The sequence below is a fragment of the Alligator mississippiensis genome, chromosome 5 (genome assembly GCF_030867095.1).
Source record: "Alligator mississippiensis isolate rAllMis1 chromosome 5, rAllMis1, whole genome shotgun sequence".
NCBI lineage: Eukaryota > Metazoa > Chordata > Crocodylia > Alligatoridae > Alligator > Alligator mississippiensis.
Genome location: NC_081828.1, coordinates 168547450 through 168564941, shown reverse-complemented (window position 1 = coordinate 168564941; position 17492 = coordinate 168547450). Strand labels below are relative to the sequence as shown.

The 17492-nt window shown below is 42.3% G+C and overlaps 1 protein-coding gene across 1 annotated transcript; it reads right to left on the bottom strand.

Annotated features, from left to right (window-relative positions):
• Positions 1-11920: 11920 nt before the first annotated feature.
• NDUFA4 (NDUFA4 mitochondrial complex associated) lies at positions 11921-17147 on the bottom strand. Its single transcript, XM_019498037.2, has 4 exons — positions 17012-17147; positions 16771-16859; positions 16023-16083; positions 11921-12147 (listed from the first exon to the last, which is right to left on the bottom strand). Exons 1-4 carry the CDS (start codon positions 17051-17053, stop codon positions 12091-12093), a joined length of 249 nt encoding a protein of 82 aa, XP_019353582.1. The 5' UTR covers positions 17054-17147; the 3' UTR covers positions 11921-12090.
• Between the last annotated feature and the right edge of the window lie 345 nt (positions 17148-17492).

Genomic DNA, 17492 nt, shown 5'->3' with positions numbered 1-17492 from the left:
GGGGATCTGAGTGGCACTCAGGGAGGGTGCAGAGCTAATTTGTGGCACACCTGCCAAAAAGGTTGGGCCCCAGTGGGTTAGAGCATGTGTAGGGCAACCTTCACTTGTACTTTTGCTACTATTGATTTTCTAAGTCTTGCCTCAGCAGGGAGTCCCTGGTCAACTCCAGTGCGCACTCCTAAACACTGGTCACGTCTACACGAGATGCTGACTACGCAATAGCCTAATACTACTGCTCAGTAGTGTTGCATAGCAAAAACCATGACTCAATGCTACTGTGCAGTAGTATTAGGCTACTGCACAGTCAGCATCACAAAAAAGGCATTTGTCGGCACTACTGTGCAGTAACTCGGATTACTGCACAGTCCTTTAGTACTTGTTTGTACACGTACTAAAGGACTGCACAGTAATGACTGCACGGTCAACATCTCATGTAGATGTGGCCTGTCATTTCTTTCCTCTGTCCTGCCTATAGAACTAGAATGGTGATGCATATTTGGCAGAACTGACTTTATGCTAGGATAGGGATGGCTTGCTTGATATAGGGCTAGCTTGTTTGATGTAGGGCCTCTGTATGCATAGATGGAACAACCTGGCTACATAGCAGTGGTGAATTTTCTTTTCCTAATGTTCCAGACCTGTCCCACTTACACTAGCTCAGAAACATGTGAGGCATGAGAACAATATCTGAAACAAATTCTTCTCTTAGTTATTCTAATGAAATCCCATAGACCAAGGATGTCAAATTCAACCCACCTCCTGAGCTGTATCTGAATCCAGATGCCACAGCCATGGGCGGGTGGGTGCAGCCACAGGGGACACAATCATCTCTCAGCCCCTACTGCTGACACACGTTGCCAGCAGGGCTCTGTGCCCCAGATTTCAGTAGCAAACAGCAGCCCTTCTCTTTCTTACCTTATTCCCAAATTCTCAGCCCCTCTCCAAGCCCTGAGGGCCAGACAACAGGTCCATGGGCCAAATCCAAACCAAGAGCTAGAAGTTTGATATCCCTGCCATAAGCTATGAGATTTCACTGTTTTGACTTCAGAATTTGGTCCTCTGTAGTAGAACCTATCATGAAATTGATCCAGTTTTCTTCAGTATTGACAGCAAATCCTGGAGTTTTTTCTGTTGTTGGACCCAGGAATGGAGAATCAAGACTGGAGAAATATTAGCATGTTCCACCCCATTTTTCAATGATTAAGTCCCAACTCTCCTCTGAGCTACAATGGACCCACCCTGCTAAATGGTAAGGGAGGGATAGCTGGAAGAGAATGAATGACAACCAGCTTTTTTACCATCTAGTCATCTTGTCTCATTACCTCCCCAGAAGCTTGTTTCATTTGCTTGCAGCAAGAAAACTAAAATTAGAAAACATTTTATGTTTATAGTTAGTTTATTCCCAATATGACAAAAACAAGCCTGTAAATTTGCTTATTGATTACACATTGTGCAGTTCCACTAAACAAAGTCCTTTTTACATTATATTGATAAACTGCATTTTTGTCCAGAGTAATTCAAAGTAATTACTCTAGAAATATTATTTGAGGTGCCTAAATTGTAAATCATTGTCAATACTCATGTATAATTCCAATTGGATTGCATTCCTATTTTATTTTATAATGAATGCTCTCTCAGGTATTTATAAAACAATTTTTGCCAGTCTTCCAACTGCTAGTGCCATTGATATTTCTTTCTGAAATATCACTATTGATTAAACACTCACGTGGATGTCAGACAAACGCAGCTCTCAGTCAAAAGTTTTGAAGCTGTGATTCTCATCCTGGCTCACGGATTCCTTAGCTGTCACTCCCAATTGTCAGAAGTGGTTAGAGCAGTTCAGTCTTGATCCTTTATGGCTGAAAACAGGAGGGAACGAATTATTCAGTGAGTCCAAGATGGGTGGAAGGAAGTAAGAGACAAGGAATGCAGATTGCTGTCAAGTCTTTGAACAGTCAAGTGAGGTGGCCTCAGAGGATCCCGTTAGTAACTCTTGATGGTAACTGTCCTGTGATCATAGAAACTTTTTCTAAGTTTCTAATTGCTTGGTTATAGACATAAGTCTCCATCTTTTCATTTAGTTTGTATCATAGCTATACTATTTGTGGCAATAAGCAAGAATCTATACGCAGGTTTTCACTTCCAAGGTGAACAGGCTGGCAGCTGTTCCTTAGCTATTGATTCTCTACTTAAAGAATTTTCAGTTCATAGATCATCCACCTAGTTACACAGGTCAAGACAAATGCCAGCGATGCCTCTTATTGTTTGTTTTCTTTTGCTCTGTTTGTATTGTAGAAAGATATATTCTTGACTTCCCATAGCCTAAATTCTGTGCAAATAAATCTTTAATGACTTCAAATATCTGGAGTATTGAGGGCAGTCTGTATAGGTGATTGATTTAAGGCACAAGGAAAAGGTTTTCTTTTTTATTTAGATGGAATTTACGTTGAATAGAAAAATAATGCCTTTGTGTTTTAGATTGTAAATGCTTTCCAGGAGTACTGATGGTATCTAGTTTCTGAATACAGAAACCCTTATGCAACTTACAGACTGGATGGAGGATGAGATTAAATAATGTGGATTTCATCAAAACATCTGATGACTAAATATTGATGTCAAGAACATTTCTAGGGAAATGTGGATTAATCATGTTCATAAGCCAAAGTATTACATAAAGCAAACCTTAGATTTCTAAAATAATATTGAATAGAAAGCTCTTTCAGAAAAGTAATATACAGACATGCCATGACCTACGGAACTGAGGTGAGTATGTGGTTCCATTTTCCAGTTTTGATAGGCCTGACATGCTTCACTTCTCATTGTCCTAGGGGAGGTATCTTCTGGCTTACTCAGCTGCCTTACACTGATGGTTGTCACATCACTAAAAGGAAAAAAATATGATTCCTACATGCCCAATTGCATATTGGGCATGTAGTTTTTTTTTAAATATCTGTTTTCATCCTTATATACAGTGACACCCCCTCAAAGAAAACACTATAGTCCAATCAGGATCAAACACAATTGCTAAGTTTTAAAAGTTAGTAGATAGCAATACAGTCATACCATCTTTTAAGCTTGAAGTCAAATGAGAAAAATATATTACGTGTTATTTGTCAAAAAGTCTTATGCAAAATTAAGATAATTTATTTCAATACCAAGCACATATTTTAATTTGTATTTATTAATTTTACATTCATTATCACATCAAATAAATCCCTCTTATTTGCTCTACTATAAATACAATCACAGACCAGTACATTTTAGTATATTACCTGGGATAAAGTTTTCAAAGGTAAAAATTTTGGGAAACCCCGATTTTTACCTGAGATAGACAAAAGCAATTTAAAACTTGATCACCCTGCTGCTTATTGGGGTCACTGAATTAGGAGATAAAGATGTATTCCATTAGTAGCATGCTGATTGTAATAGACATAATGCTCTTGGCTCAAAGCATAATAGTCAACTTCTCACTCTGCAGCTCATTAACAACGCCTATAAGCCAGGTCTACCCTTATAATTCCAAAAACTGCTACCACAAGCACTAGTTCATTTCCATCAGTTCTTTCAAAGTTAGGAGCACCAGTGTGGGAGTGCCAGCTATTAACACTGTTTATGAGTTAGTGTTCATGATACCTGCTTTTGAGAAATATTATGATGGGATATTTTTAAATATTATCTAATAGCTCATTTATTCTAGGGCTCTCAACTCCATGATGAAGATGACCTTGTTTAGAAAATATATAGCTTATAGAATAAAGAAGGAACAAGTGCCCACTCTGAAGATATTTGCTTTGGGGAAAAAAGTATATTGTTATTTGTGTATTATATAGCACCAAATATATATTGCCAGCACAACAGCATGCCCTTGAAATAGCCATAGTGTTAGCAGGCTTGCCCTTTGCTACCCAGTTTAAATACTTTTAAGGTATTTTCTACTAAACATTTTTTACTTTGGCAATATTGGTAGGAACTGGTAATTTTCTCTTAAATTAGGTCAGGACAAAACTTGGAACACATATGTGCTCAGTGCTACTGTGATTTGTCAAAAAGCATCATGGCCTTGTTTTGCTAGCAAGCAGGTTTATGAGTTCTAGTTATGGTGACCATATTATTTTTAAGGAAATCTGGGACACTTCCCCCCTCCCCCCCACCCGCAAGTCAGTAACCAAACAAGGATATGCAATCTCACTGCCCAAGGGGACCCAAGCGATGGTGCCCAGGTTACACACCTGTTCCTGCTGCACAGGTGCAGGGCAAGAGGTATGCTGGGGAAGGTCTAGGTGGGACAGAGCCAGCCAGGGCCAAAGTCTCTGGGCAGAGCCTGGAGCCCACAGTCACCCTCTGTCCCAAACACAGGTCCTTGGCAGCTGGGTGGGCAGGAGGAACCCCCTCATAGCAGGGGTCTGAGCCAGCCTCTTGGGTAAGCCCTCCCCTCATCTGAGTTCCACATGGTGGCAGCCACTCCCTGGTCCTGATTGCTGGGCTGCAAGTGGGTGAGCTTGTTTGCTACACCCATGTGAGCAGCCTGCGCTTACAGCAGCACTCTCCCTCCACCCTGCCTCACCTCAGCAGATCCCTACCCCAGGCAGGAGGAGTGGTGCCAAACCCAGCCCACCCCCTGCCTCCAGCGACTGCTCAGTATAGGTGGGGCAGCGCCAATCCGAGACTTGGTTCAATTTTCAGGGATGTCAGAATAGCCTACAAAATCCGGGACTGTCCCAGCCAAACTGGAATGTATGCTCACCCTAGTTCTGAGTAATAGTCTTTCTGTGGGCAGTATAAGGGCATTTTTTGGATCAAGCAGGTCACATTTAATGTATAATAGTAATAGGCACATTCTCTATACTGTATTATTTAAAGACTGGCAATCAAAACTGTAAGAGATTATTAGAATGTTTCCTGGGTTTTTTATGGGGTACATGCTTTTGAAACTGAAAGACAAGCACACTGTTGTATCAGTTTGAAGTTCTGGTTGCAATTAAAAAAATAACAATGCTTTGATTCTGGTAGTAAAAGATTCTTCATTTCCTGCAGTCATTCAGAAACATTGCAGAGTATTGTAAATCAGATCCCAGCCATAATTTGTTTTCATCTTCAGAACTTCACATGAAAGTCTCAGAAATAAGAAAATGGGTAACTGCCCAGATTTGGGGTGACATGACAAAAAATAGATACTCTTCCCACAATAAAATGCCTCAAAATAAAATCCCAAACCTGATCTCCCATTAAACTCCACTCAAACCTTTGTTTTTACTAGATGAAGTATCAACACAATATGTCAAGCCAGGAGTTGGCAACCCACAGCCTGTGGAACCTTTGGATCTGATCCACGGCCATAGGGCTTCACAGCATTCAGCAGCAAGGGGTGCCTTCTGCAGGTGCTGTCCCCTTGCTTCCAATTGGACAAGTCAGAGTTTACATTTCCTTTATAAACCTGATCTAGAAGAAAGCTTGATTATGGCCTTGTCAAAAATGTATTTCTTAAGAAAATAAAGTGTGACTTATGATAGAAGATCCAGTTAGGTTCACGTAGATTTATAATTAAAAGTTGTGTCATGAAAATCCAGAAATTAGCAAAAGCTAGACCAGGGCCACCCCACTGGTGGCTCCATGTGATCCCATAGGTTCCATGTGGTCTCCGAGGGGCTATCATACAATGCCAGGGCTCCTGCCTAAGTACTGCTACCCCCACCGTTCCAGTAGCTCAGATGGCCAGAGCATCCAGGTCCCCCTTCCCACTACTGGCTTCTGCTTTCTGACTCTGCTCCTGAGGATAGGGCAAGGCAGGGCAGGCCCAGGTGGTGGGAGGGTGCTGCACATGAAGAAGGGGGAAGTCCAGGCTACTCACAGCACAAGAAGAATAGCTTATATGCCCAGCCAAGAATGAGTCTGCACCATTCATGCTGTCAGCACTATGGGGGAAAGCCTGGGGGTCTGCAGTCCATGTGGCATGCAGCTTCTCACCATCCAGAAGTTGGACAGCCATGGCCTCCACTGTAACAAAGAAGCTTATGAGAAGACACAATAAGGATTTATGACATAAATTACCATATTTACTCTAACCTAAGATGACCCAGAATGTAAGACAACCCCCTAATAACTAGATTCTATACATGGAAAAATGATAAATTCTAATATAATAAAGGGCTTAGTCTGTGTGTCTGTCTGTCCATAACACTTTTGGCCAAGAGCGTATGTGCCACCGAGAGAGTAGGTGGCAATTGGCTGCTTGGGTCCAACTTTGAGTCACTGCTGTGGAAGTTTGTGGTGGTGGCAAACATGCCGCGGACACCCAAGCAATGGGGTTGCCCCATGCCACCCTGCCTGAGAGTGAAGTGGGGGGTCATAGTGGCAGCAGCCCCCAACCACCTGTCCCTGATGCCCCGCAGATCAGCCGGCAGAGAGGGAGGGATGTGAGCGGGGTAGGGGAAGGTGAAGGGCAGGGTCATGGTAGCAGCTGTTGTCAAGGCCAGGTGGTGGGCAGCGAGGGAGGGAGGGAAGCGGGAAGAAGGCCCCCAACAACAGCCAGCAGGGAGGGTGAGGCAGTGGCAGGGAGGGAGGCTGTGCAGGCCCAGATGGGGGGACACGAAGGAGGGGGTCATGTTGGTGGCTCTTGCTGGGGTCAGGCACGGTGGCAGCGCCTCCTCCCCCCCCACCACCCAGCCACGACAACAGCCAGCAGGGAGGGGGAGGCAGCAGGGAGGGGAAGGGAGGTGGGGTAGAAGCCCTGCTGCAAGGTGGAGGCAGGCAGGAGGAGGGAGCCCCTGCGCCAGAGGCTAGAGAAGAAGGCAGTGGCAGGAGTCGTTACATGGCTGGCCCCAAAGGGTGAGTGGGGGGCATGAGGAGGGCCATGTAAAGACTGAAATCCATCATTCTTGATGGGCAATTAGCTGGTTTGTTATAATTTTCCATGTATAGAATCTAATTACTGGTGGATCATCTGTAATTCATCCTCCCCCACTACTGCAGTGCAGCAGATAGGGAGGTCATGCTTCTGTCTACCCCCTGCCTGCCCCTCCTCCCCTCTCCCTACCTTACCCTTGCTTTGTGCTGGCAGGCTCTGCCTCCATTCTAGCCTGGGGCACTGAGCACAAACCAGGCACTGAGCCTGGTCCTCATAGCAGCTGTGCAACCTGCACACCACTGCTGAGTCTGGGCTGGGGCCATACTCAGTGCCCCAGGCTGCAGTATGCATGGAGCCTGAGGACAGAGTAAATGTAAGTGTGGGAAGGAGAGGAGCAGGTGGGAGAGCAGAGGCTGCATGGGGCTGGGGGAGATGGGGAGAACAGTGGAAAGATGGTGGGAAGGGGTGTGGGGGAGCAAGCAGCAGCTGCAGCTATAGACCTGACCCCAGAAAGGGGCTAGAGTCACAACAGCCACCTGCCCCCCCCCACCCCACTATCCTTGTACGTAATTTTAAGACAAGAGGCTTCCTCCCATATTAAATGGAAGAAAAGCACCTCATCTTAGAATCAAGTAAATACAGTATATTAAAAAAGAAAAGATTTTAGATTCTTGGAGAAATGCATCCAAGTGAAGCTAGCTGTCATAATACAGGTGTGTTTATTTTTAATTATAACAATTAAGTGAATGCTTACTTATAACCTTCCCTTCCCACCGTATACATACACTTGAGTACCATTTGTTTGCGAACTGCTTCTCAGTTCAAGAGAATCCTAAGAATCATGCCCTTAATCACATAAGAACTTACCCTTAGTGCATTTTCATCCTGCTATTGTCCTATACTCATTTACCAGATGCAGTTTCATTTCAGTAACTGTTAATGTTTCATTTTAGGGCTTGTAGAGCAATTTGTGAAATTGCTCAGATTTTCTAAGTTTCAAATTAATATTAATTTCATCTCAATTTCCCCAAATTGTTATGTTAGAATTAACCAGAATATCAATCAATTCCCATCCCCAGATGAGCAAGGCTTTTTTGTGGTATCTTTTACTGACCCAACTGTATAGTTGCGAGAGCTGTTGGACAAGTCCTCAGGGACTTTGGAAGAGCACCCAAAGCCTGAAACCTCATCCAACAGCTCTCCTAACTATACAGTTGGAACAGTAAAAGATTAAAAAAGCCCTACCTCTTGACATTCTCTACATTTCCTGGACTATTATAGCTATAACACCCCACCAATTAAGTAAAAAACAGTAAAATAGAGGCAATGCCTTCCCATCCACCAACTATTTTCCAAGTCACAAACTTCCCACAAACCCGTTTTAGTTTCTACTCCCATTATATCCTTCATTTAGCAGTTTATCAGCTGTTATAAAGGATCTTTCAATTTTATTTCTCAAATATATTGTATTACATACCACACACACACACCTTTCCTCCCCAAAAATCAGCCCCCCCACACTGGGTTTCATCTCTTCAGCAAGGAAGCTGAGTTTCTGCCTGGAACAGAAGCATCTTACTTTGATACTTGCTGCAAAACCAACTGTCCAGCAGCAGCAGTGGCATTTCTATTCAGGCAGCTCAAGGAATCAATTGTCTTAATGTCTTATTGTTCTTCATTCCACAGGTGTTAAGCCATTCTGCTTTCCCAAAAAAATAAGAAGTCTGATTTGGGCGCATGTGGTACGTGAGAAAATTTGGTACTCAAACATGGCTACCATTCTTTCACCCCCAAGTTTCACTCTCAAAATTCTCTTGTGAGCATTATGAGCTCACTTAAGCAGCTTTGGGCTCAGCTCACTGGCTTCTGTGGATCCATTTTTTGGGTACCCAACTCTCCCCAAACATTGCATCAGAGCCTAAATAGTTATATTAGATTGTTAAGTCCATTAGGTAGTAAAGATTAGGGACTACAAAATTAAACTCAAGTCTATCTTTCAACTCTAGTTCAGGGGCTAAGTACAGACAGCCAAAAAGCCCAAGGCTGGACTGATTCAATCTTCACAGGTTAGTCTAAACCGTGTAGATTGAACCGATAAGCAAGTGAACAGACACTGACTTTTAACTCAAAAAATGCAGCCATATGCCTGCAGTGGCCCAGGCCAGAAGCTGGGGGAGGGTGGTGGGGGTAGGTGCTACAGCATGTCTCGCTGCTTTTCTGGAGCAGACAGCTTGGGCCAAGGATAGCCCAACCACCCTGCAAGGAAGGGTTCACAGGAGAGGTGCAAAGCATCCTGAAATGCTGAGGGACTGTGCGTTAACTTGTACCTGGATGGGATCTGGGACAGAAGTTAAATATACTGATTTAACCTAAAACAGTTCAATCCGATACTGCCTCCATCCAGGTGCATCTTAAATGGATTTTGGCCATGTTGAAAACAGTTTATATGTGCACTGAACTTTTGTTGTGTTATAGATTTGAACTGGTTTCAGATCATCACTTATACTGGATTATACTAGCCTAGGTAATTTAACTTCTAACCCTAGTCTTAGTAAACTCCTAGAGATGACAGCTGTTATACAGCAATGGTTAATTCATCCTACACGTAGCTGTTATAGCTACCTATCAGGAAAAAAACCAGTGATTGCTTGATGATGCAGGTAAGATATAATTTGCGTATCCATTAGTAAGTTGCTTAAATGTAGTTTAAATCAAATCTAATAGCAGTAATTTTATAAATATATATGCTTAGTGTGATATTCCAGTAATATCACCACGACTTAAGCCATTATGCTTCTTGGTTCTGCACATCAAATTCACAAGTGTTTATCAGAGTACATTCACAGTAAACTTAATCAAAGTAATTTTCATAATGAAATTAGGTAGTTTCACTATTTTATGTATGCATCTAGGCATATGAATTACCTGGCATATACTCTGAGTAGAGGAAATTTCTAATTATACTTACTATATTAATGCCATTATGCAATTTTCCATTATAATTTAAGTACCTTAAAATAGCTCATGGAAATGGTTCATCAGACACAAAAAATACATTAAAATAACTAATGCTAATTAACTTTGAATCTAGACTTCTCTGTACAGGTCAGATCCATATATATTGGTATGTTTCAACTATAAAATTATTGGAAAACTGTAAGAAATACTTCTCATTAGTAATTTTAATTAGTAGCTAAAACTAGCAATATGGTTTCCATTTAGGTAGCATAAGTGTTTTTACCACACTGTTCTAATTCATAAGGGTATATGAGTACCATTAGGGCTTGGCAAGGATAGAACATGCCTCCCAAAAGGCATATAAAGATGCATAGTTTAGCAAATTTAAAAGAATAGCAAGACATATTTCATAGTAACTCCTTATAACATGTGCCAAAGGATGCAAACTGCAACAAGATTTTTTTCCTCTTAAGTGATTTAATAATTAAAGCTGCTTTGGAAACAGTTTTGGAATGTCAACTAGCTTTCATCTTGTAACAATCCAAAATTAAAATTAAAGCCCACAAACAAGTTGGATGTAAGCATATAAAAATAACACATCTGGCCTGCACAACAAAAAGGAACAAATACCAATAATCTCTCTGGAAAATGTATGGTAAATGTTGTTTTCTTGTGAAGAGTTAAATTCACAATAATCTGTTGTTGAAGGGAGCATCAAGTACAAAATCTACTTTTTATGCATGTTCACTAATAAAAAAAATGTATTTAAGAGAATAAGAACCCCTTCCCCTCCCCCATTCAATAGCCTAGGAACAAAGGACACTCAACTTTAGCCATACCCCATTCTAGAAAGCATAAAACTGGGTTCCTAGTTCTAGGAATTTAAACACTCAAATCACAAACAATCCTGACATTTCAGTGAAACCACCTACATATCTTCCCAGATTAGGGCTTGAGCCTTTAGACAAACAGATCTACTATTGTAGATATGCAATATCTGGATATAAACCCAAGACTGAAGATTAAAGACCAAACATCTTCCTCACTTTCCTTGCTAAATTCTCTGTTGTTTGGTCAGCTTGTATGTGGTTGTGTGTGCTTATTTACAAGTTTTAGCATGCATATTTTGTCTTAGGAGTGAAATATGCATCACAACTACTGCACAAAGCATGGAACTACTCTGAAGTAATACATGGATTCTGCATTTGTTGCAAGTGGTTTACAATAGAAGTACTTCATTGCTTTAAAATAGGAAGAGTAAAATGTCTTCAAACAGCAACCCATTTTCCCAATATTTGGATTGTTCACTAATAAGAGTACCCAGGGAGGCCTCCCCTGGGTCCTTTGATATAGCATACATGTACCATCTTGTGGCAAACAAAAATATTACCTATGAAGCCTAAATGTTAAGGTTAAACAATGTTGGCTGGAGAAGGCTGCCTTGACCACCATTTATAGTCAAAGCTCCAGCGTGGGTGAAATACAAGCAGCAAGCCTGGTATAAGCCTGCTGAGGTATGCAGGGAATACTGCAGTCAAGGACCCAAGTCATAGTTCCATATCAGAGGTAAAAATGGCAAGACCCAATAATTGCAGAGCATTCAGAGGGGCAAGTGCAGGTAGCTTTTAAGTATTGTAACTACAATCTAATGGAGATTCATGAGAACCTTCTTGAAAACGTCCAGGGATTTCCAGGTCAGACAAAAGAGAACTTTATTTAGAGAGGCCTTTTATATTTCTATAAAGAAGTAACGACAGTCATCTGACAAACACAATTGCCCCAAATGTGTGATTGCAAGTTACATTTTCCTCTCTCACATTAATGACAATCCAGAATAAGACCATAAATAAGATTCAGTCAATATACCTGCACTGAAAACGGAGATTGAGTTTGTCGCTAGTAAAGAACACAGCAAGAATATTCTATTGGCTGAGTAAGCAAAATAAAAAGTGGTGTTTACAACAAAATTCAGTATTATTTAAGGCCCTATTATCCAGGAGGGGGAGTAAATTATTTTAAAGTAAACAGAAATGCAAGTTTTATGTTGCTGAACATTTGGAGCAAGCAAATGATATCGGCAGCAGGACTTTATTCTACAAAAGTAATGGTACTAGACACTTCAAGTTTCAGACATTTATTAAGCCCCAACAAGCTACTCTCCAATACATGATTAAGTGCAGTGTGAGGCAAACTTAATTAACATTTCCTGGATGATTAAGTATATCACTTGTGCGGACAGCTTCCGGAAGACCTCTGGTTCTGTGCAGCTTGTAAAGGGAGAATATCCTTCAGAAGTCAGGACGCTCCTTTTTCAGTTTACTGTAGTCAACATTAATCGCAAAGAACTAAAAGAAAAAAAGAGGAGGATTCATCAGAAATTGACTTGAGTGCATACATACTGAAAAGTTCAAATTAAGGCAAGAAGAGAGATTAGATATGCAACCTATTACTCATTTCTTTAAAATATTTACTGTAGTCAAGTGGACAGATTTTTATTAGATCTTTGTGCTCTTAAATAAACCTGTAATTTAGAAATACTGAAGGTTTAGGTTCTCTTTTTTTTAATCATTTCCTTGTTTTATTTTGCTACAAGAACCTTCAAATTTATTTTATCTGGAAAAAAGCAAGCTAGTAGTTCTACAGTTGTGGCCTACTAAGAATCTCTAGAATCCACTCTTCCTGTCCCTAGGATTAAGGCCTTTACAAATGAAAATACAGCAAATTTGGAAGAGGTAGAAGGTTGTCCTGCTTTCCTTTATAAACATGGTATGGTAAGGAAGCAGCTAAAAAGATCCAATCATTCAGGGGTTAACTTTAAATGGGGGAAATAATGTATTATTTCCTTCTTTTGAGACTGTCTTATTGACAACTACTGTAAATGTTTTTGTTAATGTATTATAAGCACATAAAACGAGGGATGATTTTTGTAATCGTGATATCCTTAATACAAGTGAGGATTTGTTCTGGAATGAAAATAAGGCGGGGGAAGAAGGGGGAAGGAATGGCTGGTACAGGAATCATTCAAAGCATGATTTAGAGAAGTTGTAAAACACAGGATGGTACCACACAGAAGTTTCATTTGGTCTTTCAGCTTCCATTATAAAGGTTAAATCCAGTAACAAGTCAGTCAAGCACAACTTCAAAGTTCTGGCCAAGCGTGTCCTCCAGGTAAAACATGTTTAAGAATGTAAAACTGAGTTAGATAGTAAGCACATTTTACTGCAACTGAAAAAGTGAACAAGAGCAGCAGCAGTAACCCTTACAGTTAAAAGGGTATTATAATACCCATTCCGCACCTTGATATTATTCAACTTAAAAGTACAGGTAAAGCCTTCCAGGCTTTTTCTTTGCCCAAAGAAGTTTTTTTGTAAAAAGTCAGAATAAGTAATTCAGTTCTTGAGTACAAAAGTGAAAAGCTGCAACCAAAAAGACATAACAGTCCTAGAACCTAAAATACTGGGAATAAGAGACAAACATCTGACCGATACATTAAGCTTTTTTCAACAAGAAAAACATATACAGCAATTTGTGTCAAAAGACTAAGCATCAAATCATGCTTCAGGGTCTTCACAGAGGTCTTGAACTTCCTAGCCAATTATGCAGGCAGACTTGTGCCTGTGCAGAGCCCACTGACTTGGATGGCATGACTGAGGGTTCTGCCAGTTCAAATCAGCTCAGAGTAGGGGTCAGCAACAGAAGGCCCACAGACCAAAATTGAGCCTGTGAAGAGCTTAGATCCATCCATGAAGGCCTGATTTGGTGATGGCAGGAGGAAGCAAATTAAAGCCTCATGTTCTGTGCCCTCACTGCTAACTTTGCTGGTGTTCATCAGGGTTTTAAGCAGCACCCAGTAAGTTGGGGGGGGGGGGCAGAGCAGGGAAAAGATTGGAGTAGCAGGGGATTGGCAACCCATGGCAACAGCATGGTCACAAGCATCCAGTCTGCTGCTTTAAATGGTTACCAACCTCTGTCTTATGGGGTTGGGATCCATGGTTGGTTTTTTAACTGCATAGTTGCACATACACAATTCATTTTTGCAGTTAAAAAAAAAAAAAAGTGAAAGAGGTTAAGAGTCTGGAACTATAATATATAAACTGAATGAAACCATTTTATCTATTAAAGTCATTTTTGAACAGAAGCCAAGCTTAGGAAATTAAGGCTGCATAAATACTTTAACTACAGCTTTCAATTCTGCTTCCAGTATAATCTTTGAATTCTGCATCTTAATATTGCAGACATACTGCCTTCCTCAACCAATTTTCCTCAAGAGCCGTTTTAAAGGAAAAAAATGTTTTTCTTTACATTGGCTAGCAAGTTCCTCACACAATTGCTAGTCGATATTATGCTAACACTCCCTCCCTCATTCAGTTTCCACAGCGCACAGAATTGCTTTAGTTACGCCACTGGAAAATATTGAGGGTAAACAGAACCAAATACGGTCAACATGGAAGTTTCTGTTGCTTGTCCCAGGACAGGCTCGGAATGCTATACAAAGTCATACTATTTAAAGACAGGAACAACTTATGTCATGCTATTAGTATCAAATAAAAAGAAAGCGCATCTATACAAGATGTTTACTGCACAGTCAACTAATTAGCTCCATAGTAAATGCCTGGGTGTCTACATGTGTGCCTCTATTAGGCTGAAGTAAACTAAAATTTACTCTGCAGCAGGACAGTACTTGTAAATACAACTACCATGTACATAACCTGCTGTGGGGTAGAAAAGGCAGCAGTGTGCATGTAGACACCACATAAACTAATAGGTAGCTTAATGCTACATATTAATAGGCACCTGTAGACGTGCCCAGGGAATGCGAGTTTGGTTCATCTAGAAGACAGTTACTAAGCACACTGATGATAAAGTATAATATGTTGAATGCAGTCATACAAAAGTTTCAATATTAGTTATTTTCTTTTAGTAAGCATAGGAAAATGCCAAATGCTATACTGAAAATAGTGACCATATGCATTTGGTTTTGGATAATTTGATTTCTGTTGTCAGTCATTATTAAAACTTAGCAAGTTAAATAGCCCCAGAATCCACTACTATTATCAAAGCAACCCTGATGAAGAATGCCTTGTTTTCCAAAGTTTGTTAAGCTTTATCCCAACCACATAGCTGGCCCAACTGAAAAAGTAGTGAAGCAAGGATGTTTGTGGATTATCCTATCACAAGGAACTTTCTAGATGCAAGTAAGCTAAGAAATAATATTTTGCATCTACAGGACTGTGTTGAAGGCGCTTTATAAAACTAATTGTAGCGCCTGTGCTAAATTAATATTCTATACATTGTACCACTAGTTAAAGCTAGATTTATCTCATGCTGTTCTCATACAGTGGAGTAAAAAAAAAAGAGAAGGAACCAAAGGAAAAAAAAAAAAAAATCTGGTAACACCAAAGACTTCTGGACCCATTCAACAACATAGGAAAGATTGAGAACCCTTCCTTCCAAGCATACTGCTTATCCCATCTAAGTGGCTTGTTTTGTAAATCTTGGGAATGCTTTACCTCCAAGCTATGCCTACAGTCCCAAAGTTCGAAAACAAACGAAATGAGGGGCAGACATTACATGCAACACCATTAAATAAGCTTTAATTTGTACAAAATATTGGGACCCTGGGTCCTTTAAAAAAAAAAAAATGGAGAATACTGCAAAAGATTTCCTATCCTCTGATAGAGTACCCGCTGTATTGTTAAATCAAAATAGCATAGTTCCATTGTATGTACTTACTTATCAGCAACACAGTTTTGGGGTCAATTTTGAGTTTAGTGAAATCTCTCTGCCTTGACTAGCACTGGCACCTACTATGTGCGAGTAATGTGCCCTCCCACAGGCATTTAGCTATTTGAGCACTACTGTTCTGTGGGAGGGAACTGGAAACCTGTTAACAGCAGCAAAGTAAACAAAGCAATACTTAAAACTCAACCTTCTCCAACCCTAAGCTTACTTTGTCTAAGTAAACAAGGTAACATTCTGGCAGGGAGTCAGCCAGTCTGTCTGTCTTATTTTAATGCTTACATTTTGCCTAATTCAGCTTTCCAATTCAACCCACTATTTGTCTTTGGGCCAAACAAGCCCAGGACAGAAGAGTAAGTAAAATTCCTCCTCCTTGCCCCATTTCTCTATAATTAATAGCGCAATATCAGGGATCTCTGAAATAAATACCAGATGACTGGTACCATGCATATGCACATCCTGTTTTCTAAACGCATCTTACTTTGTACTGGTCAGTGGGACCCAGTTTGTTCCAAGGCTCAGGGTTATTTTTTTTGTCCCAGCTGTCAGAAAGAGAGAGAAAAATGTCAGAGCGATCATCCATACCACTGTTAGTAGAAACAAGATCAAGACATGTTGATGATGATCATCATCATCATTTCTTTTGTTCAATGGCTGTGGAGCACAGTCACTGCTTTATCATCATTGCAGCACCAGCCACCATCAGCACAAGGTATTTCTACATCAACAAGTGGTGCGGCTCCCAAAAGTGACCATCACAAGCTGTTTTGCCACTGTGAAAAACAGCCCATCCTTTGGCTCAGAGATCAAGTAAGATCAAGTGCAGGGGACATCTGATTCCCAAGACCCCAAGCTTGGGACTGCATGAAGGATGCCTGCCAGCAGATTTGGGAGTATCTGAAGTCCCAGGGTGAGAGTCTGGGAGGGAGGTTGTTCGCCAGCTGTAGCAGCACACACGGCCCTTAGAACAATCGAGTTCTGCCGGCTCAATCCATACGGCTTTGGAACGATCACGTTCGGCTCAATCGGTTTGATTTGAAACTGATTTGGCTAATTTGACCTGAAGCACGATATACATTATAGGGGAGAGGAGTCTCCAAGGCACGAACCCGAACCCGAACCCGACCCCTCCAGGCCAGGCCCGGCCCGGCCCAAAGCGGACACGACCGCGCACGGCCTGCGGAGGAGGCGTGGAGCCTGGGCGAGGGGGTGATGTGTGCGGCACCTACCAGACATCGGGGCTAGAGACCGCCAGGCGCAGGAGGTAGAGGGCCGCGCCGACGCCCCCGCATCCGATGAACAAGAAGAGCGGGAGCAACTAGGGCACGAGGGAAGGACACGTTAGTCGCCGGAGGCCCCGCCCCCAGCGAGCGCCATAGCAACATGCGGTGGGAGCGGAGATGCCGCAAGGCGCCCGCGGACCAGCCCTGCCCGTCCCCCGGGAGGGAGCCGCGGGGACCCGCTACTCACGCTCGGGTGCCTGCGGGCGTGGCGAGCCATAAGGCTGAACATGGTGGCGGCGTCGCTGTGCACCGGGCTCGGCGGTCGTTACTCGCAAGCTGTCACGTCCTCCTCGCGTCGCGGCCCAGGCCCAATGTCACCAGAGGCCCCCTAGCGCGCTCCGCCCCTGCAGCCGCCGCCCGGATGAAGCTGACTACGAGGCTGCCTGCGCCGGGCCGCCGCCACCGGGTCCGACACCCACACCGTCCGCGCTAGACTCGCTTGGGGTGGAGCTCGGCTAGGCTGCCTCTGCGCAAGCTTGCCTTTCCGAGGCCTGCAGTCCTTATCAGGGAACAGGCAGCAGGTGAGACACCCTCAGGGTGCGGGGCGTAGGGCCCGAGGAGGAGACGGCGCGTGCTCGTGCCGGGGAAGATGGGGCTGATGGCGCATGCGTAGGCTCAGTGGAGTGGCTGCGGACGCGTGCGATGGACGATGCAGGGGGAGGAGCGAG

Coding starts and splice junctions, on each gene's coding strand:
- NDUFA4 (XM_019498037.2), bottom strand. CDS start 17,053: ATGTTCAGCCTTATGGCTCGCCACGCCCGCAGGCACCCGAGC. Junction 16,860..17,011: donor ACGCCCGCAGGCACCCGAGC/GTGAGTAGCGGG, acceptor CTCGTGCCCTAG/TTGCTCCCGCTCTTCTTGTT. Junction 12,148..16,022: donor GTCCCACTGACCAGTACAAA/GTAAGATGCGTT, acceptor TTTTTCTTTTAG/TTCTTTGCGATTAATGTTGA.